The 26024-nt window shown below is 36.2% G+C and overlaps 1 protein-coding gene across 1 annotated transcript in view; it reads left to right on the top strand.

Annotated features, from left to right (window-relative positions):
* ADAMTS20 (ADAM metallopeptidase with thrombospondin type 1 motif 20) overlaps positions 1-26024 on the top strand; it is a 94216-nt gene that overhangs the window by 25820 nt on the left and 42372 nt on the right. Inside the window, 11 exon segments of the mRNA XM_050324484.1 lie at positions 2056-2139; positions 2818-2942; positions 3842-3882; positions 4203-4308; positions 5397-5543; positions 6204-6345; positions 7583-7687; positions 19156-19301; positions 20687-20868; positions 20965-21101; positions 22249-22366. Coding sequence (XP_050180441.1) covers positions 2056-2139; positions 2818-2942; positions 3842-3882; positions 4203-4308; positions 5397-5543; positions 6204-6345; positions 7583-7687; positions 19156-19301; positions 20687-20868; positions 20965-21101; positions 22249-22366 — 1333 coding nt within the window.

The following is a 26024-nucleotide window of genomic DNA, read 5'->3' as shown; positions in this document are numbered from 1 at the left end:
TCTTGTATAGGTTTCTACTGCAACAAATTCTCAGTTTTAAGTGGCTCTTGTATCGGTTTAAATGGTAGGAAAGGCAATCCTTGGAACAAGCAACTTCACGTTATAAGCCAAAGATCCTCACAGATCTCATTTCAGGTTCCTCTCTGACATGATTTTGGAATGCCATATGAACCAATCTTCTGTTTATTTGCTAAATAGAAATAAAACTTGAAAGATTTGGGCTGGAATTAATCTCCCTCAGCCTCGTACATCTGAAAATCTTATCTCCTTCTGTAGTAAAGGGATGAAGTAATGAAATAACTTCTTTTACTGTCTTGTATGAAAATATGTATGTCTAAATACATATCTAGATACTCATGTCTACAGAACAGTTCATCCCTTTTCCTTCTCCTCTGACGATTGAAGGATTTTAGACAACTTATTTACTGTTACTTACGTAAGCTGAGATGAATGTGATAATTATGTTCATAACATAACAGTTCATACAGGAACATGGTTTGTGGCGAGGATAAATATCCCTTCTAAGTTTATCAAAGTGGATCTCAAAGTAGAGAACACATAAGGAGCTTGATTGTGGTAAAGTCATTTTGGTAGTAGAAAAATGGTAGTTTATTCCACTCAAGTTCTACCTAAATGGTACTTGAGCATTTCAAGCACTACAGCAAGCATATCCTTTTCTTTGATAAAGGATTCTGAATCTGCCCAAGCCCAATGGATTCAACTCTTCAGTGAGTATTTGAGACACATTCCTTATTCCCACCTCAGAATAATTGGATGCTTGCTGGTTAGTGACCAAGAAAGGAGTCTGTATGGAAAGAAGCAAACAATAGCTGTACTGCTCTGAAATGTGTTTTCCACATGGATTCTGAAACTCTGGCTTCTTCCCCACCCTTATTGAATCCTCTATTTCCAGCTTGTGTATCAACAAAAGAATGAAGGACAGTGCTGTGCGTTGTGCTCTCTCCAGTTTAGAGAAAGGTGGGGCATGAGTTCAGAGCCAGTGCTCTGTCAGTTCCAAGTTTTAGCAAGGTTACTTGATCTCAGGTAAATAGAATTCATATACTACAAGGCTGTAGTTTCACCAGCAACTTGAGCCAGTTCAAGTATAGGTGACTTTTGAAAGAAGTCTGTTCTTCTTCATCTCCTCCTCTGTCAGCACCTGTATTGGAGGAATTGCACCAGGAATGAGATAACACTGATCAGTATAATGTGATTTACAAAAAAATAATAATTTTGCAACTGGATCAGTTCCTTGATCACTTTTGTAGCCTGGCAGCCTTAACATAAGCTCGAAGGGAGGAAAGTCAGTTCTTCTGTGTTCAGTGGCAACTCTTGTTTACATAAGGTTGTGATTCAACAGCTGCTTTAAGCCAAACTGTAGAATCCATATGGATGAGATATCTGAAGCTGTTATTGAGAAGGTATAAACTTTTATGAAGAATAAAGGAATTTACTTCAGTGTGTGGAACTGACTCATGATTTTTACTATCTGTCTGCAACACTTATGTATAAAAATGCTTGTTGGGTATGTAAATACAAAATTTATGGATGAGAAAAGAAACCTGTGTATGTGTCATGCATATTTGCAATAAAGATTTACAACTCAATTCAGCTTCCACTAAAAGCAAGGGCAAAAATTTACTTGTTCAAAATTACTTTCTAAAACTCTCTTACATGTTAGGTATTGATTCCACAAATCATCCACACAAACCAGCTTATGCCTAATAGTTGCAGTAACATTACTTTTTTCTTTCTTTGATATTTGATTAATAAACTACAGGTTTTACAGTGTATAATAAATGTACTTTTTATATTGTTTCAACATGGTGTCTAAGTATTTGGAAATTAATATAGAATTGTAGTTATTTGCTGTATTAAAAGCTAGGCAACCCTTTTGATTTGTCACCATATGCTTGGGTAGAAGGTATAGAAGGATGCATGATATAACTGTTGTGTAGTGACTTTTTTTCTTCAATTTTCTTTTTCTTGATTAAAAGAGATATAGTTTACCAGATGAATTAAATTTTCTAATCTTCTGAATTTTTTTCTCTATAGGTTGCAGCAATCTATAAAGATTCAAGTATTGGAAATCTTATAAATATAGTTATTGTCAAATTAATTGTAATTCACAATGAACAGGTAAGAAAAGTAAATATTTAAAGATTTCTTTCTAATGTAAGAAACAAAATGCATGAATTTACATTGTAATTGCAAAGTTTAATGTGGTTTAGTTTTAAACACAAAATATTTTCTTTAACTATAAAATTTTGTTTTAAAATAGGAGACTAAATGTCAAATGTGATTTTAAATTCAGGGTGTGTATTTAATGCCTGTATTTTCCTGTCTCTCTAATAGCACCTCCAGTTGACCTATATTGACATAAATCAGATAGTATATGAAAGCTTATGGTGTAACAACCTAAAGCGTGGTTAGACATATGGAAATGTGACTGGGAAATGACAGCTTTTATAGAGTGCTTTGATGGAGTGTTTTCAGCCCTAATAGTTGTAATATTTTAAGATTGCAAGACATATATGCTTTTCTAATATATGGGGTTTATATTTATTTGTCACTTTTTAAAAAATATTTAACACATAGTAAATGCTCATGTGCATTGTTTAAAATAATGGGTTCTCATGTCTAAGGACTTGTGACTTAATTCAGATCTGATCCTAAGGGAATTCTTATGTGCAGTCCTGCTGATTTTCCATGCACAGTCATTATTTTACAGATTAGCAGCACAAATGACAACATAGTAAGCGCAAGTGTATGAATATTAAAACCCTTATTTGATGTTTTTGACCATTTCTTGCTTAGGAAGGACCAGCAATCACTTTCAATGCAGCTACCACTCTTCGTAATTTTTGTTTATGGCAGCAATCACAAAACACTTTGGATGACACACACCCTTCTCATCATGATACTGCTGTTCTCATCACTAGGTACGATATCTAAAATAGCCACAAGTACTCAGCTAGGCAAGACAAATGCTTTAGGGTTTTTTCACAACATCATCTTTTAACCATTCCACTGACATTGTTCATAGCTGAAGTGAATAAAGACTATCTTCCACTTCCCAAACCACTGATTATCAATACATGAGCTCTGACTATGTTGATAAGCATCTGATGATCCTTTCATTAAAGACGATAGAAATTACTTAGACCTGAAATTGTGACAAGGAAATAAAGTCTTTAACTATTGTACATATATGTGATAGGGGCAGTATTGTACTTAATGAAATCAGCAAAGGACACAGTGATGGTCAGCTCCTGATAGCCCACACATAATCAGAATTTAAAAAAGCTTAAAATGGAAAATATACAAATATTAATATATATTCTTCCTGTGCACCAATCACCTTAGTGAAGGTTCTGATGTTCATTCACTGAAATAGAGTCTTTCTTTTGCTCTTCTTTTTCATTAATTTTTCCCCTCAGTGTGCAAGTTGGACACACTCCAACACATCACATTCTTTGATGTTAGTCCTGAATTTTACATTGTTAGTTTGGCAGATGGTCCACAACATAAGGTGATTTCCAGTATATTGCAATCTGCATGTTTTTCAGCAGCGTTTCATAATTGTCTACTGTCTGCATTGTAGAGAAATATCTTAGTATTTTAAGTTTTATTCTTTTCACACTAGAAAGCAGTACTGTGAGCTTAGTCTGATGAATTTAAATTACTTCTTTCACTAGAATACAAATTGTTTGAATGGACTGTAAGATTAAAAATTGAGAATCAGGTTTTCAATTGCTTTAAGTAGTATAGCAACAATAAAATACTTTAAAAATGTTATTTTGCATGCTGTAATAATTTTAAATAAATGTGTTTCTTCAAGGGAAGATATCTGCAGAGCTAGAGAGAAGTGTGATACTCTTGGTGAGTTACTCTTTTTTAATCAGTATGGTTTTATAACAGCATACATGAGAATTTCACTGTACAGAGAAAAATAAATTAGGAATAAATCATAAAATAGATTCAAAATTCAAGTCACACAGACAAAAATAATGGTTTCTTATTTCTTACTGCTGTTGCCTCCTGGCATGTAGTTTGGTGCCAGGAGGTTGTTTGTTTTGTGTAAATTTGATGCATACTTGAGGCATGACTTTCAACCTGAGTGCCATAGTATTTTTTGCGCTGCATGGCACTACATGAAAATTCATTCTGTTAAGCATTTATTTAAGGATTCAATTTTGCAGGTTTAGCAGAGTTAGGTACAATGTGTGACCCACTGCGCAGCTGTTCTGTAAGTGAAGAAAATGGATTGAGTGCTGCTTTCACTATAGCACATGAGCTTGGACATGTGTAAGTACCTATTTCCCAGCAGGTAATTTTTTTAATTTCCTTTTGTATACAATCAATGGGCTCTGTGTTTCTAAGAAAGCACAGTCTGACATATCCTCTTAGAAGAGTCATTATTTTTGCCCCTTTCAGCGAGTCAGCTCTGCCCGTCACCTAGAGGTAAAGAAATTGTGAATTCTGTAACCTGGTTGGTATCTTGAATTATAGGAAAGACTGGCCAAAGAGCTGAATTCTGTTCTTTATTCATATGAACTGGTTGAGACAATGGGACATATTCTAGGCATACAACATAGTCTGTTAACTCCAACTGCATTCTAGCCCTGCTAGGAATTTACCTTTAAGAAAAGAAAATTGTTAATATAACACAGAAATATTCTTCCTTGTGTTTGATCCTTTCAGAATACAGTAGAGTAAGACAAAGAGAAATACATTACACAGAAAAATAAGAGGAGATGACAGCATTTTATTTTATGAAGCATACCTCATCAGTGATGGCAGAAAGGTGCTATACTCTAGCTCCATGAGGCATGCTACAGTGTAGGTAACAATGACGTTACAGAGCTCAGTAGCTAGCTTGTTGATTTTCATGTGCCTGCAAGTTCATTTAGACATGTGCTGTTCATCATGGTACTTAAACTGAGATGTAAAATAAGATGATGTGTTATTTGCATGAAGTATAATATTAATGTGCTCTGTAGTTTTTGTTACTGAATAGTAAGAGTTACTATGCAAATATTGGGGTAACATGTTGTGGACAGTCTGGACATGACCTGTATATGCACTTGAGGAGATGGGTTGTTCCTTTAAAGTGGCATATTCCTAAAACACTGGAATTTTTCTGGTGAGCTAAAATATTAAGTAATTGTAAAATCCTTCCTGTACCCAGGAGGGTATTTGGTTAAGGAGAGAATTATATAAGGCATTTTAAAGATACCTATTGCCATAATATCTGATAGATATATTGAGTTCCATTAAATTTTAAGATATTTTCAAACTCATTTGAGTTGAAAACACGTTTGCTGTTACAGCAAAGAGAGTTTCAGTTAATTATTTCTGAATTTGTTTTGCAGTTTGTCTGTTTTGCTTTTTAGATTTAATGTGCCTCATGATGACAGTTTTAAATGTAAAGAAGCTGGAATTAAACATCAGTATCACGTGATGGCTCCGACTTTAAATTATCATACAAGTCCATGGACCTGGTCAAAATGCAGTCAAAAATATATCACTGAATTTCTCGAGTGAGTGTCAATATAATGCTGTGATTTGGAGTGTTCTTTTTCTTATTTTTTTTTTACTTTTTTCCAATTCAATGTATTTCTGAGAAGTATTTTCAAGGTATTGCTTAAATACAGTTTTTACACTGCTCTTAGGTTTAACCTAAGAGGGCCTTAGTACTCCAGAAAAATACATGATTCATGACTTTGTTAAAGTTGCACTGAATGTGCAAATCTAAAGGATTTTTATTTTTTTAAATGTAGTTTAGTTTGTTGAAAAAATAGTTTCAATAGTTTATTGAAAAAATCTTCAGTATGATAATAGGTTAGAATAGGAACTATCTATTTTCTGAAGTTTTTCGTAAAAATAAGTGAAAAGTACAATTTAGGCAGTAGCATTTTCTTTTTTTTTCCTTTTTTTTTAATGAGAAATGTCAGCCAGAAAAAAAAAAAAAGAACTTCATTTTGTTTGGTGGATCTAAATGCAAAATACGAAAAAGGAAAACCAAGTAACCTCGTTTATTTAATTATTCATGACTTTTAATTAAAGTCATTATATAGCAAGTAGGCATGCAAACCCATAACTCCACTGAGATATACATGTGTAAGTGTTGTGTGAGTAGTGAGAAGGTTTCCAGTGAATTAAGAGCGATTTGTTCACATTTTGTTTCTGTTTTACAACAGTACTGGCTATGGTGAATGCCTCCTAGACAAACCTAGTGGAAAAATATATGATCTTTCCTCTCAGCTGCCAGGGTCAATGTATGATGTCAACAAGCAGTGTGAACTTACGTTTGGTATTGGGTCACAAGTGTGCCCATATCTGGTGAGTGAAAACCAGACAAAGTCATGTTCAATCTAGACTAAAAAGTTACTGAAAATTACTGGTTTGGGAATAATTTTATCCTGAAATAAGTAAAAGTTCAGGTTATATTCTTCTGAAAGGGAAAACATTCAGTGGACAGCATTGCAATTTCATATGCAAGAAATATATAGAAATAAAAAGTAGGATGCATTCATTTTGATTTCCATGTCTGTGATTGTGATAATTTCTTTAAATGATCCCAAACTGCATAAATTAAGGTTTTCTGCAACAAGTGAAAGGGAATTATTTCAACACTTCCTGCAAATGTTTTCACATTATAGGTCATATCTTACATTAGAAGGTCTTGCTTCTCTGCTTCTTTTAAAAATTTGTATCTTTAAAGCTAATATATGATCCCAAACATTTGTTCTAAATGATCCAAATTGACTCCCTACTTTCTCAGAGAGTCAAAAAATACTTTTAAACCTGACAGAGTGTATATATTGTATACAAAATTTAGATATGAAAAGAAAACTTGACTAGATTAATTTTTAAATTGCATTGTGAAAACTTAATGTGGCCATTTCAATATAAACACAAATATAACATTATGATTTTATACATTACTGTCAGGATGTCATGTAGGGTTAGATTTTGTATCAAGTTGTAAAATACCTCTACTAATATTACATGGCTTGTTGGAGCTGTTTAAAGGAGAGAGTTTAAGATCAGATTCAGACTAAATTAAGTGGAGGTGAGATAAATTGGTTTTTTTTGAGGAGTCAGGCTTTATTGGGAATATTATAGAAAAGGAAAGAAAATGGTACTTCGAAGACTGAAGATGGTGTTTCTGTAATCCATATGGGTTATTTTTCTGTTAAGAGTCTTTTAACAATTTGAAAAGGAGGCTTTCTTCTTAATTTTATAGTCAGTGTATTTAATTCTTGCTGAACTCAGAGCCTTTTTTTGGGGGATTATGTGGAAACTGAACTGCATAGTATGAACCATAAGCTCTTATATATTTTAACATTAATTTTTTTACTGAAATAGAAAATAAAGTTATCTATTACTCTAATGGGATCAGTTTCAAATATTCCACTTTCCTGCTTGGCCTTAATCAAGGTCTGTTTTGTTTTCGTGGGGTTTTATCTGTGGAAAATGGTAGTACTAATAGCAAACACTAAGCCCACACAGTATGAGAAAGTACAAATATCACAACTAATGTCTAAAATGGTGTTAAAAGTGTTTTTCTTTTCAGAAACAATGCAAACGCTTATGGTGCACAAGCACAGAAGGTGTTCACAAAGGTTGTCGTACTCAGCACATGCCTTTGGCCGATGGAACAATTTGTGGTGTGGGAATGGTAAGCCTTGATTTGTTTCTCAGTACTTGCAATGTTTGATGTAGGTAAGAAAGATCAGTGCTCGCTGTGTGGCAATACTGTGCCTGTAGTATACTGACTGTGTGAAGAGTGTCTGATTTCACCTGCAATTCTGTAATGTTATGTCATAAAAAACATCATTGTTCAGAGTAATTATTAAAGTTTACAGATACCACATTGGTTAAAAATAGGTGAGAGAACTCAGGGGGAAGTTGCCATCTTTCCCTCTGTTTGAAAAATTCAGGTCATGCATAATAACTTGGGTTTTATCCTGATCAGTAGTGCTCCAAAGTAGAATTATCTGAAATATGACATCCCAAAAGTGTATTTCCCCCAGTTTGTCTTGTTGAGACTGTTTCACTGAGCCAGAACAAATTAAGTATGAGTGTTGTGGGTTTGCTGACCAGTGCCCCCATCAGGACTGAAAATAGTTTTTCCAGGTAGATTTCCAGAGCAAAGCCAATCAAAAGTTTGAATAACGCCTCTGCTAATTACATTTTTAAGAAAACAGAAAAGAAGGTGTGTGGTGCAGACCCCAGGTGTGGACCAGGCCCCTCTCCTACCTCCGGCCCTGGGCTGGGGGCAGGCGTGGCCCTGAAGCCCCCCTGACCAAGACATGTAACAACGTGGAGGAAAAACTCTAAGGAGAAACTGCCTGGACAAGACATGCTGCAGAAGGAATTCCAGGCAGAGAGATAGGGCAGCCTCCAAGGTCAAAGCTGGCAGCCGGAGGAGAGAGAAGAGAGGCCCGAGGTGGAGGGCTCCTTCTCTCCCCGCTCTCTCCCTTCAGCAGGGAAAAGACTGAAAACTAAAGAAACCCTGCCATCTGTGGAAGATTACTGAATGAGGAGACCTCTTGCAGCTCATGAAGGAGTCCATGCTGAAGCAGGTGAAGGCATGTGAGTGCACGAGAAGGCTGTGACCCTGTGGGAGGGCTAAGGTGAAACAGAGTCCTGCTGGAGACCTGTGGCCCATGGAGAGAGAGACCTGTGCTGGAGCCAGTTATCCCGGGTAGGACTTGTGATGCCAGTGAGGGATCCATGCTGGTGCAGCTGAATTTGTGACCCTAAGGGACAGCAGAGAATGGAAGAACTGTTGCCTGAAAGTGGACTCACACTAGGGAAGTTCATCAAGGACTGTCTCTCGTGAGGAGGGACCCCACAACAAACGGGTGGACTCAAAAGCCATTATCCCCTGTAACTATGGTTGAATACCATAGTGAGGCAAGTGTCCCCTTGCAGTCCATGGAAGAGCCCATAAGACCCAGCTAACACCCAGGATGGGGTAGGCCCAGCCCTGAAGTCAACACAGAAGAGAGAGAGACAGTTCCAGCTGCAACAAATTGGAGCTGTTGTCCTAGAGATAATAAAAGAGGAACTTTCAAGTGCTGCAAAATTATTTAGAAGACCTGTAGCTCTGGAAATGGAAAAGAGACTCTCCTCCTAAACTGATACAAGGGGAGAAGGGTATTTCTGTAAATACATAGCACTTTTGCCTAGTTAAAATTGTTGTATATATTGTTCTTCAGTTTTTATCTTGCTAGTAAGAAATACTAATATTATTCTCCCCACATCACATCTCTTTTGTCTGCATAAACCCTCTCTCAACTTATAGCAGTTGTGTGGGGGGTGAGAGAAAATCAGCCCAGAGTATACCCATGACAATGAGTCACTTAGATACAGGTGTACGCTTTTTTGGAAAGAGGGAGTCTTTGGATTAGCATCTGGTTTCAGTAGTTATTTGCACACTGTATCTGTTCCAGACAAAATATGAAAGTATTTCACCTTTACCTAGTCCAGGGAGTGCCTTAACCACACACAACTTTTGTTCATTTTCTGTCTTGCCTATTGTAACATACTTCAGGACACTTGAATCTGTTCAGTGCTAAAAAATGGAACTGTCTTCTCACTTATACCCTGATGTGTAGGATGTCCTGGCTGTCTGAAGTATGGATTGAATTCTTTGACAGATAAAAAAAAAAAAAAGAAGTGGAAACTGTGTTTCCTATACCCTGCTCATTGATTTATTTGGTAAAGATGAGAGTGCCGTTCACTGCTTCCTCATTTGGTAGTTTGTTTTTGAATGCACATCCTGATCTGTATCCTTGGATGATATAACCTTTCTTGAGCTGTCCATAAGGGTCATGAATATCCAATTAGTAGAACCTTGATAGAAACAGAAGTAGTGAGGGAGGCTTGTTGAATCCAGTTACCAGTGGAGATTTGAGGCTTGATTTTGGCTTTGGATTTGTATGTAGTTTGGACAGCAAACTGAAATTAGGTGCTTGAGTTCCTTATTGGTCTAGTATTTGGCTTTTTCATGTCTCACTTCATGACTGGCAAACAGGGTACTGTAAGAAATATTTTTCAGATTTTTTACACGCTCAGGTATGACAGTGATTATCTAAATAGGGATCCTGAGCTGCTTTTAATAGTTGTGTGCTTTGGCAGCTTCAGGGGCTGTGGGAGCAATGTTAAAATTTTTCTAAATAGTTTTATATGTTCAAAGATGATTAAAAAATCTAGTTTAATTTCTATGTATGATAAACTGATACATTTCACTCCATTATTTCTACATTTCCCCCAATAATGTTACAGATTCTGTGTTTGAAAAGACAGTATTGGTGAGAAGTTTGAAAACAGTGTCTTAATGGATAACAATTTAGGGGTTAAACTGTCTCAAAAGGTTTCTTTCTGTCTTGCAAGATTATAAAAAATTATTTGAAGGCTGCAGTGGAGGCTTAGCTTGATTATAGTCCATGTTGCAGCTGGTTTTACAATGTTTAACCCATTTTTCAGTCACTGATCAGAAAGGAAGTTCATCTTTTATGTAAACTTCAAATGTAATCTTCAGTTAAATTGACTCTAATTTGCCAGCATCAGAGGATTTCTTTTATATAGGAATATAAAATCCTGTTTTATGTAATTAGTGTTGTGAAACCATTTTTCTCTAGGAAGTGAAGAGCTAATTACAGTCATTACCTCTGAAAGATGTAAGAAAGAACAGCAATTAATTAATCTGACAAATTGTCATCTGTTTCTGTCTAAGGGACAGCTCTTTTCAAGTTCAGTCCACAAGCTGCTGTTGATGTTAATGGGCATAAGACATAGTGACTAGTAATTGTAATTAATATTTACCAGCAAGCTAAATCAATTTATATTTGGCATTTGTGACATTATTGCTGTGATGAATATAGAAAAGGTCAATGAAAGGCATTTTTTATTTTAGTATCAACTTTTTAAGCCTAAATTTTACAGGTTGTGTGTCTGATTAATGGGTCTTACTCTGGACTACTCTAACAGTCCTTGTGTCTTTCCTTCCCAAAAATTACAAGATAGAAATCTAATAATATCAGAGACTCTTAAGTGCATACCATACTTTTCCTGAATGACTGCACTTCCTAATGGAATATTTTCTTGCCATATGCGATCTATCAACATGTACTCATTTTGAAAGAGACACACATCTAGAGCTCAGTGACTTAATATATATATATAATATCAGCAGTAGGTATGGGTAGCATTTTCCTAAAACATTAAAGGGATAATACAGCCTAATTCTTCAAAGTCTTATAGACAATAAAGAAAATATTTTCTTGGTAATCTGAACATTTCCTGTATTAATTTTACTGAGTTAATATTATTATCTGTAATTATTATTTCTAAAAACACAACCCTTTAATTTTACTTCAATTTACTGACTATTGAGCTGATCAAACTGTACTTTGCTTGTCCTAGAGCTGCCTGTAAAAATTGATTATATTTGCTTGTTTGGCTTCTGCTGAAATATCTGAAAATTTCTCTTCATCTCCTGTTATTATACATTCTGAGTGCTAAGGGTTGACAGTAGCCTCTAAGTAGCAATTCTGCCATGTCTGAGTAAAGTGTCTCACTTCCTCACTACTCATGTTGTGTCTCATCACCTCAGGAACTATTTGTCTATTTGGTTTCACAAAGATTTGTAGGAAGTCCAAGTTTCTGCCAGCTCTTTTAACATCAAACAGACCTTCCCTGAAGCAGGGAGTGCAGCCTATGGCTCACTGGGGAGGTCCCACATGATTGGAAGTTGGCAAATATCACCCCAATCCATAAAAAAGGCTGCAAGGCTGACCCTGGTAACTACAGGCCTGTCAGCCTGACCTCGGTGCCTGGCAGAGTTATGGAACAGATCATCCTGTGTGCAATCACACAGCACCTACAAGATGGACAAGGAATCAGACCCAGCCAGCACGGGTTTAGGAGAGGCAGATCCTGCTTGACCAACCTGATCTCCTTTTACGATCAGGTGACTCACCTGGTGGACGAGGGGAAGGCTGTGGATGTGGTCTATCTGGACTTCAGCAAAGCCTTTGACACTGTCTCCCATAATATACTCCTGGAAAAGCTGGCAGCCCATGGCTTGGACAGGGGCACTCTGTGCTGGGTTAGGAACTGGTTGGAGGGCCGGGCCCAGAGAGTGCTGGTGAACGGGGCTGCATCCAGCTGGCAGCCGGTCACCAGTGGTGTCCCCCAGGGATCAGTGCTGGGCCCAGTCCTGTTTAACATCTTTATCGATGACCTAGATGAGGGGATTGAGTCCATCATCAGCAAATTTGCTGATGACACCAAGTTGGGAGGGAGTGTCAACCTACCAGAAGGCAGGAGGGCTCTGCAGAGGGACCTGGATAGGCTGGAGAGTTGGGCTGGCTCCAATGGGATGAAGTTCAACAAGGCCAAGTGCCGGGTCCTGCACTTTGGCCACAACAACCCCTGCAGCGCTACAGGCTGGGGACAGAGTGGCTGGAGAGCAGCCAGGTGGAAAGGGACCTGGGGGTGCTGATTGACAGGAGGCTGAACATGAGCCAGCAGTGTGCCCAGGTGGCCAAGAAGGCCAATGGCATCCTGGCCTGCATCAAGAACAGTGTGGCCAGCAGGAGCAGGGAAGTGATCCTTCCCTGTACTCTGCGCTGGTGAGGCCGCACCTTGAGTATTGTGTTCAGCTCTGGGCCCCTCAGTTCAGGAAGGATATTGAGGGGCTGGAGCGGGTCCAGAGAAGAGCAACCAGGCTGGTGAAGGGACTTGAGCACAAGTCCTATGAGGAGAGGCTGAGGGAGCTGGGATTGTTTAGTCTGGAGAAGAGAAGGCTTAGAGGTGACCTCATCACTCTCTTCAACTACATGAAGGGAAGTTATAGCCAGGTGGGGGTTGGTCTCTTCTCCCAGGCAACCAACAACAGGACAAGGGGACATGGGCTCAAGCTCTGCCAGGGGAAGTTTAGGTTAGATGTTAGGAAGAAATTCTTTACAGAGAGGGTGATCAGGCATTGGAACGGCCTGCCCAGAGAGGTGGTGGATTCACCATCCCTGGAAGTTTTTAAAAAGAGATTGGACATGGCCCTTAGTGCCATGATATAGTAATTAGAGTTGGATCAGGGGTTGGACTTGATGATCTTGGAGGTCTTTTCCAACCCAATCTATTCTATGATTCTATGATTCTATGATACTTCAGAGACAAAATGATAGCCAATATAACTAGACATGCCATATGTAAACACATATTAGTTTTGCAGGGGTGAATTTCTACACACTATAGGACTACATTAGTCATTACTTGAAAGTGTTTCTGGTCTTTTATGAGAGATATTATTAAACACAAAAATATATATCCTTGAGTTGTCTTCCTAAATACAATTACGTCATAACTACAAAATAAAATTTGTATTAAAATGGTTTTTTTATTGTGAAACGGGGCACAATGCCATGAAAATATTAGATCTTTAGTGCTTTACTGTGTCTTGTTTCTGTCATCAAAGCTACCGTGGGAGTTTCTTTGAAATTAAGAACAGTGCTGTATGATTACTCAGATGTACCCTTCTCACTGAATACCACAATAAATTTTGTAGATACAGTTGCAATTGTTGTCATGGTATAAACTATATATAAATTAAAAGCATAAATCACAGTAAGAACAGTATTTATATGCTGCATTGAGGACCAAGATAGCAGAGGATGCTCCTATGCATTACAAGACATATGAGAGAATTATTTTGCATTAGGACAGAAACTGAGCTGCTTTAATTGGCCTGGTTTTCTTCTCTTAGCCATAATTCTCGTTATCTTGTTCCAGATAGGTGCTAATTTGATGGATGTTTAGGAAACGTGAACATCTTAGAACAGAAACTTCTAGACCTGCTTCCTCTTGGGTTTTCTTGTTGCGTTCCAGTCGAAAATTTCTTTGCGCTTTGAAATTTCTGTAGACCAGCAGACTCTTGTTTGGATTATGTTTTCAGTTGTTTTCTTTTATTTTGTTATCTGTTTCTTTTATTTTTGGGGTTTCTGTAGTGAAGAATTTACTTGCATTTATCCTCTTGGGATAGTATAAATGATTTTTCCACACCTTAAACATGAGAAGTTTTGGAGGAGTTTCCAAAGGAGTGAGTTTGGAGAGTGATTCAGGTTTTGATATTTTGAATATCTTTGTTCATATTTAAATACAAACAAACAAAATTCTAAATCTCAGGGTACCAGTTTTCACAGTGTGCTTGATGACATTCAGAGAAAATACTTAATCCCATTTCATGGTGGATCTAATTAAAAGGAGTAGGATTCTAGAAGTGTTATAGAAAATAAATATCTACACTATTATATGTAACCAAATTAGCTACAAGCCAACTGATATACAAACTCTCCTTACACATCCATCTCCAGCTTACACCTAGTTCAGAATCATGGCTTCTGTATAATGAAGTTGATGCAGTTTTTAGCAGTGTAATTTATATGATATTCATTCCAATAATGATAACTCATCTGTTGGAATTAGTGATATACATCTGAGCCCCAAAAAGAGATCTCCAAAGAGAAACAGTTGTTGAAACCATCTGTCTTCTAGGAGTGGCATTCTCTGAACAAGTTGGTTTTGCTATGAAAATAACAGCAAAAATACCCAATAAAGTGTGGGGGGTTTATAATTACATTTTGAGGCACTTGAAAGGGTTACACTCTGGTCCTTCCTGTGTTCCTGAGGAATATAAAAATATGCCCATACTGCATTGATTCTTTGGACACTGAAATGGAGAAGTAGGAGGTAGCTGTGTGATTCTGACCCAAACTTTTCCATGTCCTGGAGCAGTCCCATTCTACATAATGGCAGTTTGCTACTTAAACATAGGAAAAAAAAATGTCATAGGAGTCTGGAAAAAACTGTGTAACAGCAAGAAGGAATTCACAGGATACAAGTAAAAGTTTCATTGGAAAGCATGTACCTTTGTGTCTTTTAGAGAAATGTTTATCACTTCTATTCACTGTAGATATATATTGAGCCAGCATCTAGAACAGGTATCAAGTGAATTAAGTTTTCGTCACTTTAACACAGAAAACAGGGTTACAGGGACAATTGAGAATGGGGATGCAGAGCAATAAAGAATTACTTTGAACAATAAAAGAAGTACCAGTCTGATTCTGGAGTAGGTTTGCTGTTCTTCAGTTGTAGGTTACTACTCATGTATTGATTTCTATTAAAAATCATTGCATAGCTTGACTACCTCATGAATGTAATACATGAAGATATTTTATCTGAAAGAATAAATCATTTTATGTGTATATATGTAAAGTAAGTATAAAAAATTCAGATGGATTTTATCAGAGCTGGGTGATAGGGGGATATGTTCACCATCTGGAAAGCAGCAGCAGATCTTTTGAACTGTAAGAACAGAGTAAAGTATGGGCTCAAACCAAGAATTTTTCTATAAACTGAGATTTCACAGAAATACTTTTCTGATGAGATGTAATTACAGAAAATTAAAAGTTTCAAGGGAAAAAATAAAGTAAGCAGAGTTTTTGTAAAAACAAATTGAAAATTTGAAAAAATAAAAGTTTGTGGGGTTTATAGATAATGTATTTGAGTTATAAATTTAGACTTGTCTGAGGATCCATGCTACAGAGAGACCTGAGATGCCATGATTACAGCTTCAGTTAGATATCTTTCCAAGCTCCATTTCTTCTGTCTTGTATACTAATTTTATTAACTGCTCTATGAGCAGCCTGGAAAATATAGGCAATAAGAATGAACTTGGAGTTCTTTTCTTGCTGTGAGTCATACAAGGCTGTGTAGGAAGTGCTTGATTTCAGAGGAGCTCTAGTCCTGTTCCACATGCATCTATCACTCTCCTTGATTCAGTCGAAATCAAGCATAGCCTGGCAAGTAATGCTTTAATAATTTCTTTCAAAGTTGCTTTCCTAGAAATCTGACAAATTCAGTGAGAGATAAGTTGGAAGCACTCGATTTATCAAATCATAGGGTAATCCATAGGTAAGAGTCAAAGTGTTTATTTTAAGCAGGTTATTAAAAAATACAAACCAAATTTGAATCATTAAGCCTCCCTCTCATCTCTGAAGATGCAATAATTAGATGCAGATTTGGGTCAGAATTTCTGTCTTTTTGACAGAAAACCAATTGTTGATCTTGGCTAGAGCAGCATTGTCACTTACTGCAGTCAGTGTGTTTGGAATTAAGTGTGATACCCACTTTACATGATACATACGTTATATTTGCCATAAAAAACACAGGAAAAAATTGTTCAGCAATTATATTTAAGTTTATGGAAGTTCTGTATACCATAGTATTCTCAGTGAAGCAATGATTCAATCAAGCACAGAGGAACATCTGGAACATGTCTGGTGCCGGAGTTTTCTACTGTGACTTCATCGTGTTGCTTCAGTAGGAATGCAGCAGAATAATAGCTGAGACAAGTTTGTTGAATAAACTGTTAAATATCCCAGATGTGAACATATGCTTTGCATTTTTATGGATCAAAATAATGCTGTTATGGGTATAAAATTTCATTTCACAACTCTCTCTTTTCCTGAAATTTCCCTTCAAGTTACTGTAAATGTTTTTCTGGATGGAAGAAAAACTTAAATGCTAGGTCATTGTCACATATTAGAATGTAGTATTTGTTTTGTGAAGGAAGATTTAAAATCTTCAACCTATAGTCTAAGAAATTATTTCCTTAGATGCTAATGACAGTTCTTAGAAAGGCAAGTTTTTAATGTTTCCTCATTTATCTTATGGCTGCACTATCTTTTATTGCTATGTACTTGATGTTAAGTAGTAGAAGGTTTGTATGTAAAGGTACTGGTACCGTAAGGGCACCTTGAAAAAAATTATAAAAACTAACAGTAAGCACTCCTGTGAGACTTCATATGCACATATGTAGTTTTTCTTGGTGTTAAGTTAAAACATTAGTCTTAGCATCAAGCAAGTGCTGATCTGGCCATTCATTTAAATGGTTAAATGAAAAGATAGATCTAGATTTTTTCTGTGTTTGCTTTGGGCTTTACGATCACCTGGAATGGTCATGTTCTTAGGGAAAGGCATTCAGGGCTTAAAAGATATGGCCTATGCACAAGAGTTGGTGTGATGAAGAGTTACCAAGCAGGCAGTTTTGTCATCAAGTTGAATTAGGAACTCAGGCAGAACCCTGAAAAGAGAATCAGATTCTGTAACAAATTCCTGTTTTGAGAGCAAAATGATCAATAGCATAGAACGTAAATATCAATATAATAAAAGCATACACTAATTATGAAAAAATTGCATTTAGGTATTATTTTACCCAGTAATAAAACCACTGAAAAACTTTTGAGTTTTGTGCCATTTGGCTATATTCAGAAAGATTGTACACAATTTTTGTGTGTTCAGCAAAATTTATGTTAATTGATACTTCCTACAATAAATTTGTAAAATGATGTAGTTGTAAAAAAAGGGATGTAAACCTTGAATTATTTTATGTTTTGTGTATCAGAGATTCTGAAGTTGTTTAATGTGCCAGAGACTTTAGTTATCAAAATCCTTCTAGACTTTAAGGTAATTCAAGACTCTTTTGTGTTGTGGACAGGCAAAGCCTGAGCTTCAGATATAAAAAGCAGTTGAGTTAACATAATCTGCTCTGATGATTTCAGTGACTGATCCATGTACATACTGCACGGAAAGATGGAATAAGTCACTCCCTGTCAATATGACTAGGAGAATCCCTCCTGACAACGAACCTAATTAATGATCAGTCTAATTCTGAGTCTGCAAACAGGCATCTAAAATGAAGAATTCTCTCTATTATGTACGAGCACTGAACCCATGTATTCAACCCTACCCAGTATCTTGTCTCCAGATATGGGCAGTCTTTGATGCCTCAGGTGGTGTTTGGAGTCCAGGACGAAGTTGACACATTATCCATATAGAAGTCAGCAGGATACATTGTGCTGACATTATAGTATCTTGTAAATATTCTATATTAGTATGTAAACTATTCCACTGTGTTGTGATCAAATATACTACTTGGGATCTTCTAAAGCATACAAGTGAATTAGAATTCCAAGTACCATAAGTCATCAATAGGATTAGTGCTGGTAATTCCTGCCAGTTCTTTGGAAAAAGTCACACATGCACTAATCATAAGATTCTCATTTAGACTTTTTAGTCAGGTACTGCTTGAATAACCACTGAAGCGCAGTCAGATACTGGACAGGAAATATTTAGAAGCAAGAGATAGATCCCTTGATGCTTCTGGGGAAAAAAAGTAACTACAACTTTCTATAAATAATAACAGTTCACAGTTACAGTGTATTGAGGTCTCATAACTGACACAACCACAAAAAATAGTTTTGCAATCTTTGTCTTCTTAATAATATAAATCCCAGCAGATGAAATGAAAATTACTCTTTTATGTAAATTTTTAGTTGGAAATTGGTAGTTCTTCACCAGAAAAAAAATCTGAAGTAACAGAATAGACATTGTAAACTAGTATCTTGCTCTAAGAGTTATTATTTATCTATTAATTCCATTTTAATTGTAATAACAGTTTTTTTAATTCATAGTAAATAAAAACGATTTTGTAAAAGATAAATAAAATATTTCACACCTTTTGTTACAGGTGTGAAAGTCTGAGTTTAAACATGAAACTGTAGCATCACTTTGCTTTACCATAACCAAGGTCGTAAGTGCTTGGCTGCTTTTCCCAAACAATTCCTCTAGATAGTTAGCTTTTGAGATGTTCAAAACACCCTGATTTTCTTGGTGGTTTGTTATAATTTTTCACTTTTTGTATCAGCATGAATTCCAAATTAAACTGGAAAATCTCAAACATAAAGGACAGTTGTAAATCTATTTTTGAAGTTTGTGCAAGAAAACGTACTGGGAATTCAGGACTGTAAGAGTCTTATAGAGACATCTGAGTGAAGTGACTAGACTTAAATATATATTCAGCATCCAGTAGCTTTCATAGTGAGCAAAGAAGTCTAGGCAGAATTTTTGAAAATATGAGTACTGGGTAAGTTATCTCAAAGGAAATTGAACATTTTAGAAAATATTTAGATCCAGATAAGAATAGTTAGCTCTTAAATTTTGTTCTTTCTGTGGCTAAAATATACAGTAAACTTTTGCTTGGAATTAAAAATTTTATTTTATTTGTCAACTGTGCAGCATTGCCGCCATGGAATTTGTGTGAGCAGAGAAATGGAGATGCGTCCTGTAGATGGAGAATGGGGGCCATGGGGACCTTATAGCTCATGTTCAAGAACTTGTGGAGGTGGAATCAAGAGCACCACCAGGCTGTGTAATCGACCAGAGTATGTTTTTTATTCTGTTCTACATTAGTGTATAATGAAGATATTAAGAAAGAATGGATTGGTTCAAATCAAAATTGTGAACTGTGCAAATCAGATTGAAACACCTGTAAAAACATGCTTGTTTCAGCCATGTTGGGAAAGAGCTTTAGGTCTACAGACTCTAATATGCAGAGGACTTTTAGATTACCCTTGTCCTTAAACAATATAATGTATACTTACAGGTGTTTCTGAAGATGTATTTTGGCAGGGTTGTTTTGTTTTGTTTGTTTGTTTTGGTTTTGTTTTTTTTTTTTAAGATTAACTGTTGAGATTTCTTTAAACATTGAGATGCTTTCTTTGGAGTAGGAGCTGAAAAAAGAAATATATGTATTCCCTACTAATCTAATCTCTTTAGTGAAACACTTGATTTGCTTTGATTTAAGGATTTCCCACAACACCGCCACCAGTAACGCCCCACAAGGAACACTGTTTATAGAAGAGTCATTTACAGCTTACCTTTGTAATGAGAAACTTACACTGACCGAAAAATTCCATGTGGGTTTCGTTCTCTGTAATAAAAGTGAAGGAAAACTTTACCCTTAACTTGTCCAGAAGCAGAACCACAGCTGCTCCCTGGGTTGTTTCAGGGTTTTTCTATGAAGTCATGTCCTCTTAATATTATCATTGGGTAAATTAACTTCTATCAGATGGCCCCAGGTTATTTTATTTTCTCTGATGAGCAAGATGCAGTAGACTAGATTGCCATTAGATTTGCCTCTGTTTGTCTGTAGTAATTGATAGTGTCAATATGACATTGATATATTCTTGTCTTCCCCAAGAACATACTGAATTATTTTGTGTCAGGATTTATGACTGTTAGGAAATGTATTTTAGACTTTACAGTAAATGGGGTATTTTCCACAATTTTCCCTTTTTATTTCTTTTGATCCCCAAACTGAAACCAGTATTAGGACTACAGAAAAGAGTGTCTGCTCCTAATTGTCTTCTTCCTTTGTCATTCTGTAAAATAATAATTTCAAATTACTGAGGAGATGATGCTTCTGTAAAAATAAGGCTATAATCTTAGTTCAATTAATAAAAACATTGAAGTTAATAATGCTTTTTCCTAGGCAAATAGTTATAACACTAAGAGAAGTAAAATTGTAATAGGCATTAAACATCAGTAGCTTGATTACTACCTACCTCAGCAGTAGTATTTCACAAGGATTATTTAGTTTTCTTGTCGTGGGTATAAATGATTACACAGTGCAATAGAAGTTAAGTGTGTGTGTAAGTCAGTAAGAGCTGACAGAATGCTGTGTGAGATTTTGCCTTTTATATCAGTGGCTCGAGCCACTTTTAATGGAAAACAGCAATTTTACAAAATGAGTGCCTTTTTTTGTTAGGCCAAGAAATGGAGGAAAGTACTGTGTTGGCCGCAGGATGAAATTTCGGTCTTGTAATACGGATTCATGTCCAAAAGGCAAAAAAGACTTCCGCGAGCAACAGTGCTCTGAGTTTGATGGCAAACACTTCAACATCAATGGTCTTACATCTGCGGTTCGCTGGGTTCCAAAATACAGTGGTAGTAAGTAATTATGCATTTTTTCAACTAACAAAATAAATATGTTACTTTATTTAAAGTTTTAAAACAGACAAGAAACCTGTTGGATTTTCTTTCCAGTTTCTATGAAAGATCGCTGTAAACTTTTTTGCCGAGTTTCTGGAACAACTTCCTACTATCAGCTGAAGGACAGAGTTGCTGATGGTACTCCCTGTGGAGCAGAAACCAATGACCTTTGTGTTCAAGGCTTATGCAGGGTATTTAAATCTAAACTTATTAATTATTAAAATCAATTTTAACAGATGGTAAAGTAGATATTAAATATTAATCCAAATAAACATTAATGAAAATATGATGATCTGAGTTTGCTTAAGCTAATTTTATTCCCTATCAAATTAGACATCTAGAAATTGAGGCAGTTAAGTGAATAACATATAATTGAACCTGAAGACCCAGAGTCTTGCCTCGTCAAACCTCATATGCAAGAGAGTTAATATTGTCCAAGTGAGTAGAGAGCAACTGATCTAAAATGGGCATAAAGAAAAGAAAGGAGCATGCTGTGTGTTTATTACCATTGTATTTCTGGTACCAGAGAAGTAAAAGAGTAGAAAATCCAAGGGTAGATAGATTACAATATTATTATTTCATTGTAAAATCAGGAGGAACTGACTCCTGAAAGGGATCAATTCAGCATTCTTTGCTTAATAAAAACTATGGCATTGCCACAAGATTTTATTGGGAGAAGCAAGATGCTATGTTATAACAATTGAAGACTTTTTTGTCAAGCCCAGGTTGTTCTGCTGATTGCAATGAAACTGAGTAAATTCAGGATGAGGAGCATGTGTAGCTCTTTTTATAGTGTTGGATCAAGAGGAAATGCCAGAGAACTGTTCTTTTTATCATAGCTCAATAAAAAGGGAAGTTTAAGTAAAGATACATAAACAAAAATCGTGCTTGTGTTAGTTTAACCATCATAGTCCATGCATATTCCTTTGCTTACTTTGCAGTAATGACAGACTTTAAAGGAATTGATGACCATGTACACACACATACTGCTTTTAGGATTCCAAGACTTTTAATGTAAATATAACTTAAAATTTATACACTATGTTGATTTTTTTAATACAAAATCTTTATGTACTGTTATGTATTCTTATGCAGTTCTTTACGCATTAAGTCTTCTGTCTGGATTGTACATTCTTAATACAACAGCATCACTGTACTTTGCCCTTATATCTCAGCACCCAAAAACTTGAAAGGCTTTTAATGAATTTCCAAGGAAGATTAGATATATACAGTGAACAAGAATATTTTGGGGTAGTGGGAAGGTTATATTGTTTGTTTTCATTCTTTACCATTAGGCTGACTGACACAGGGCTTTTTTATTATTTATATTTTTTGTAGCAAGCAGGCTGTGATCATGTTTTGAATTCCAAGGCAAGGATAGACAAATGTGGAATCTGTGGTGGTGATAATTCTTCATGTAAGACACTTGCAGGCACTTTCAACAGTGCTCATTATGGTATGTTTGTTTGTGTTTTTAAATCTTAATACATGTTTCAGTATGGCTTAGAAATTATGCCTTGCATTTAAGGAAGTAGGATGTCAGTGTATGTTCTTTAGGGCTTCTATCAATAAAAAATATTTCTAATTTTCAGTGACATTCCCTCTCAAGGATACAGGGACCAGCATTGTGACATAGTAACCCATTCAAGTGGCAAAAAAAATCAATCTACCCTAAGGTCAAAGCAAAAGATATACTGAGAGTAAAAGTATTTTAAAAGGAAGAATGGTTCCTGCTTTGTACTTTTCATTCTCTTGTCTGAAACTATGCAGCTGAAGGACATACTCCAATGTCTCCTTTTGATTGTGTGAAGAAATAGAAAGAAGTCTGTTGTGAGCAGCTGATGAGGTTCCTTTTCTCCTATAGTGAAGAAATAATCTGCATATAATTATTCTCCTGTGAAATGTGAGCCTTATCTTTCCAGAGAACAGGGAGAGCAATATTTATGTTCTTTCCTCTTCATTGGCAGGTACTGAATGAGAATCTTCTGAATAACCCTGGTATTTCCTATTTATTTGATTTAGTTTCTCTAACAGAGCTACTGATAATTCTTCTATATGTAGTCTGTTTTGGGAAGTATGGAGAGATTATTGTACGTGTGTAGCAGTGCAATTAAGTAATTAGAGCATAGAACATAAGGATAGAACTCTCCAGGTTAATATCAGCCTAAAGGCTCCTTCATGCCACTTCACTGGTTAGAAGAGACCATAGGCTAAATGAAAATTATACCCAGAGAGCTACCAAATAGGATCATCATAGAACAAAGGAGTTACTGGTGAAGAGAAAAGTATGCCAAGTGTCCTGTTGGATTTTCTCTCCTCTGGTAGGGGGCTTCCACCAATTGAAAATTACCAAAAATCTTGAAGGTGGGATACAGGTACCCTTACCATACAAATACGTGTATTTTTTCTTGAGTTTGTCCTGAGAAGCTGCTTATAGGCAGTGCATAACTTTTGTCACAAATACATTCATTACAATTCAAGTGACCATTATGTGAAACTGCCATTTATGCAAATATAGCTGTGACTGTCAGTCTCTTGCTGTTCATCAACTTTCCATCGTCACAGACTTATTTGCTTCAAATTGAAATTGGAGGGGAAAAAGCCCCATGTTTTGGGATGAGGAAAACCTTGATTTACTATTTGGCTTTATATTTGTTGAATGTTTAAATTATGTTCAAATTCTTGGAATTATAGCATATAAAAGATGATACTGTGTTATAGCATATAAAAGATGATACTACTGGACACTATGCTAAACATTCGGGATTATCATTTAGGCATGCTCAACTAGGAGTAAAGCAATGCAAACAAGAGGTTGTAGTTAGCTGACCATTAAAACTCCAGCATCCATGGGAGGCCTAAGACATACCTAGGCAGATGACTGAAGACATTGTCTGAGGAAATATTCTTTTTCAAAAAACTTCTGAATTAGAATAACAAGATAAGTATACCACAGTCTGTGCACTTGAGCTTTTTATTTTAACTTCATTTGGTTCTGTTTCATACTGAAATCAGTCATTTTACTTGTAAGGTAGAATTTGGAATTGACAATAGCAGCCTGCGGTATGTGTTTGTATTCATGCAGTTATAATGTTGTCAGTAACTGTTTAAACAGTATGAAGTGATCATCAGAAATTCATTACAGAGGAACACTAATTTACTTGACTCCTATTTTCGGAAATGGTAATCTAATGATGTACACATTATTATCATTATTATGTTGGCTATTATTATTGTGTCCCATTAGAGTATCTGAGGATTTCCTGGACAATGGTCATTCTCATCAGTGCCCTAGTATGTGATCTATTCTCTTTGTGTATCCTTGACAATGTGCTCTGCAGTTTTGTTTATAATTTCCCCCCATATTTGGTCTTCTTTCACTGCATTGTCACAAGGTCTTTATTGTATGAGATGAGGGGCTTTTTTGAGTGTGTTTTGGTTTTTTGTCCCAGTATGCTGGAAGATTGATCAAACTGTATTTATCCGGAGCTTGCAGTGTCAATTTGCAATTGCAGTGCTGCCCCCAGCTGGTAAATGTGATAGACCTGTAATTAGAAATCTTCATTTAAATGCATGGTGTAGTTTTAATAGGTTAAAAGCACTGGAAAGTTAGTGAGTTATGAAATTTTTCGTGGTTTAACCCCAGCTGGAACCACACAGCCACTCATTCACTGCCTCCAAGTGGGATGGGAGAGAGAATTGGAAGAGTAAAAGTGAGCAATCTCATGGGTTCAGATAAAGACAATTTAGTTTAATAAGTAAAGCAAAAGCCACAAAGCCACAAAGCAGAGCAAGGAATTAATTCACCACTTCCCATGGGCAATGAAAGCACGGCTCCATCACAGGTAACAGAGACTTGGGAAGACAAATGCCATTACTCCAACCATTCCCTTTTCCTTCTTTCCTCAGCTGTATATGCTGAGCATGACACTGTGGTCTGGGATATTCCTGTGGTCAGTTGTCCAGGACACAGCTGTCCTGGTTGTGTCCCCTCCCAGTTCTTGTGCACCCTCAGTCTTGCTGCTGGTGGGGCGGTATGAGAGGCAGAAGAGGCCTTGACTCTGATGTAAGCTCTGCTCAGCAGTAACAAGAACATCCCTGAATTATCAACGTTTTCCAGCACAAATACAAACACAACCCCATGCCAGCTACTGACTCTACTACAGACTCTATCCCAGCCAAACCCCATACAAAATGAAAAGAATATTGTCATTTAAATTTTTACCCACAGAGGTGAGTAAAGTTAAATCCCAGCAAGATTGTTAAACACAGTGAAATATGTGGAAAAGTTATCAGAGCTTATGTTAATACTTTAGATTGCATGTTTGTGTTTATTATTTGTTTGCAGGTGTTTGCCTTCCTCAGTTTCTCTCAGCTGTAAGAATCCTATAGAATTTGTGATTAACATCTGTGAGAAACAGGTTGGGATTTTTTAACCTATGTTTATATGCAGAGTGACTGTTTTAAAAAGTAAATCTCAATGCACCTTATTTTGTTACCTCATGACAAGGCTACTATCTCCACTAGTAATTGGAGATATTACAAGAAATGATGGCTCATTTGTGAAGCGTTTGTATTTTAAAGGAAGTGCAGTCAACCTTTAAACAGGAGAATAATGATCAAGCATGGCTAGTTTAACTGAAACATCTACCTATGCATACGGCCTGCAACACTGCAATATTTTAGACTCCTACTTATTATTATTATTTTATTATATTCTTATTATTTAAGACTCATTTTTTAAAATGCTGTCATGAAATACTCTTGTGAGAGAAAAAACTACCTCAACTGTATAAACAGAAAATTGAGATATTTCATGTTAAATGACTTATTCAGATTTCTATAAAAATTTTGTGGTCAAGTTTTGAGGAGTCACAGTGTTTTCTGAGTCCTACTTGATATACTTCACTGCTTTCTAGAGTAGTGCTGCTCCCTAGGGATTTCTCTGAGTAGGTTGAACTCATGTTAGTGATAAGAATTGAATTTATATTTCTGAATGCAGAACCTAACTCTTCACAGAACATGAGGGCATTCAGTATTGTTTGTCTCTGGTGCACTGTAGGGTTTTACGAATAAAACTAGTTAAATCTATGTTCATATTTACTAGTATTTGA

The sequence above is a fragment of the Myiozetetes cayanensis genome, unplaced genomic scaffold, assembly GCF_022539395.1.
Source record: "Myiozetetes cayanensis isolate MyiCay16 unplaced genomic scaffold, myiCay2020 scf3, whole genome shotgun sequence".
NCBI lineage: Eukaryota > Metazoa > Chordata > Aves > Passeriformes > Tyrannidae > Myiozetetes > Myiozetetes cayanensis.
This window is presented reverse-complemented; position numbering and strand designations above follow the sequence as displayed.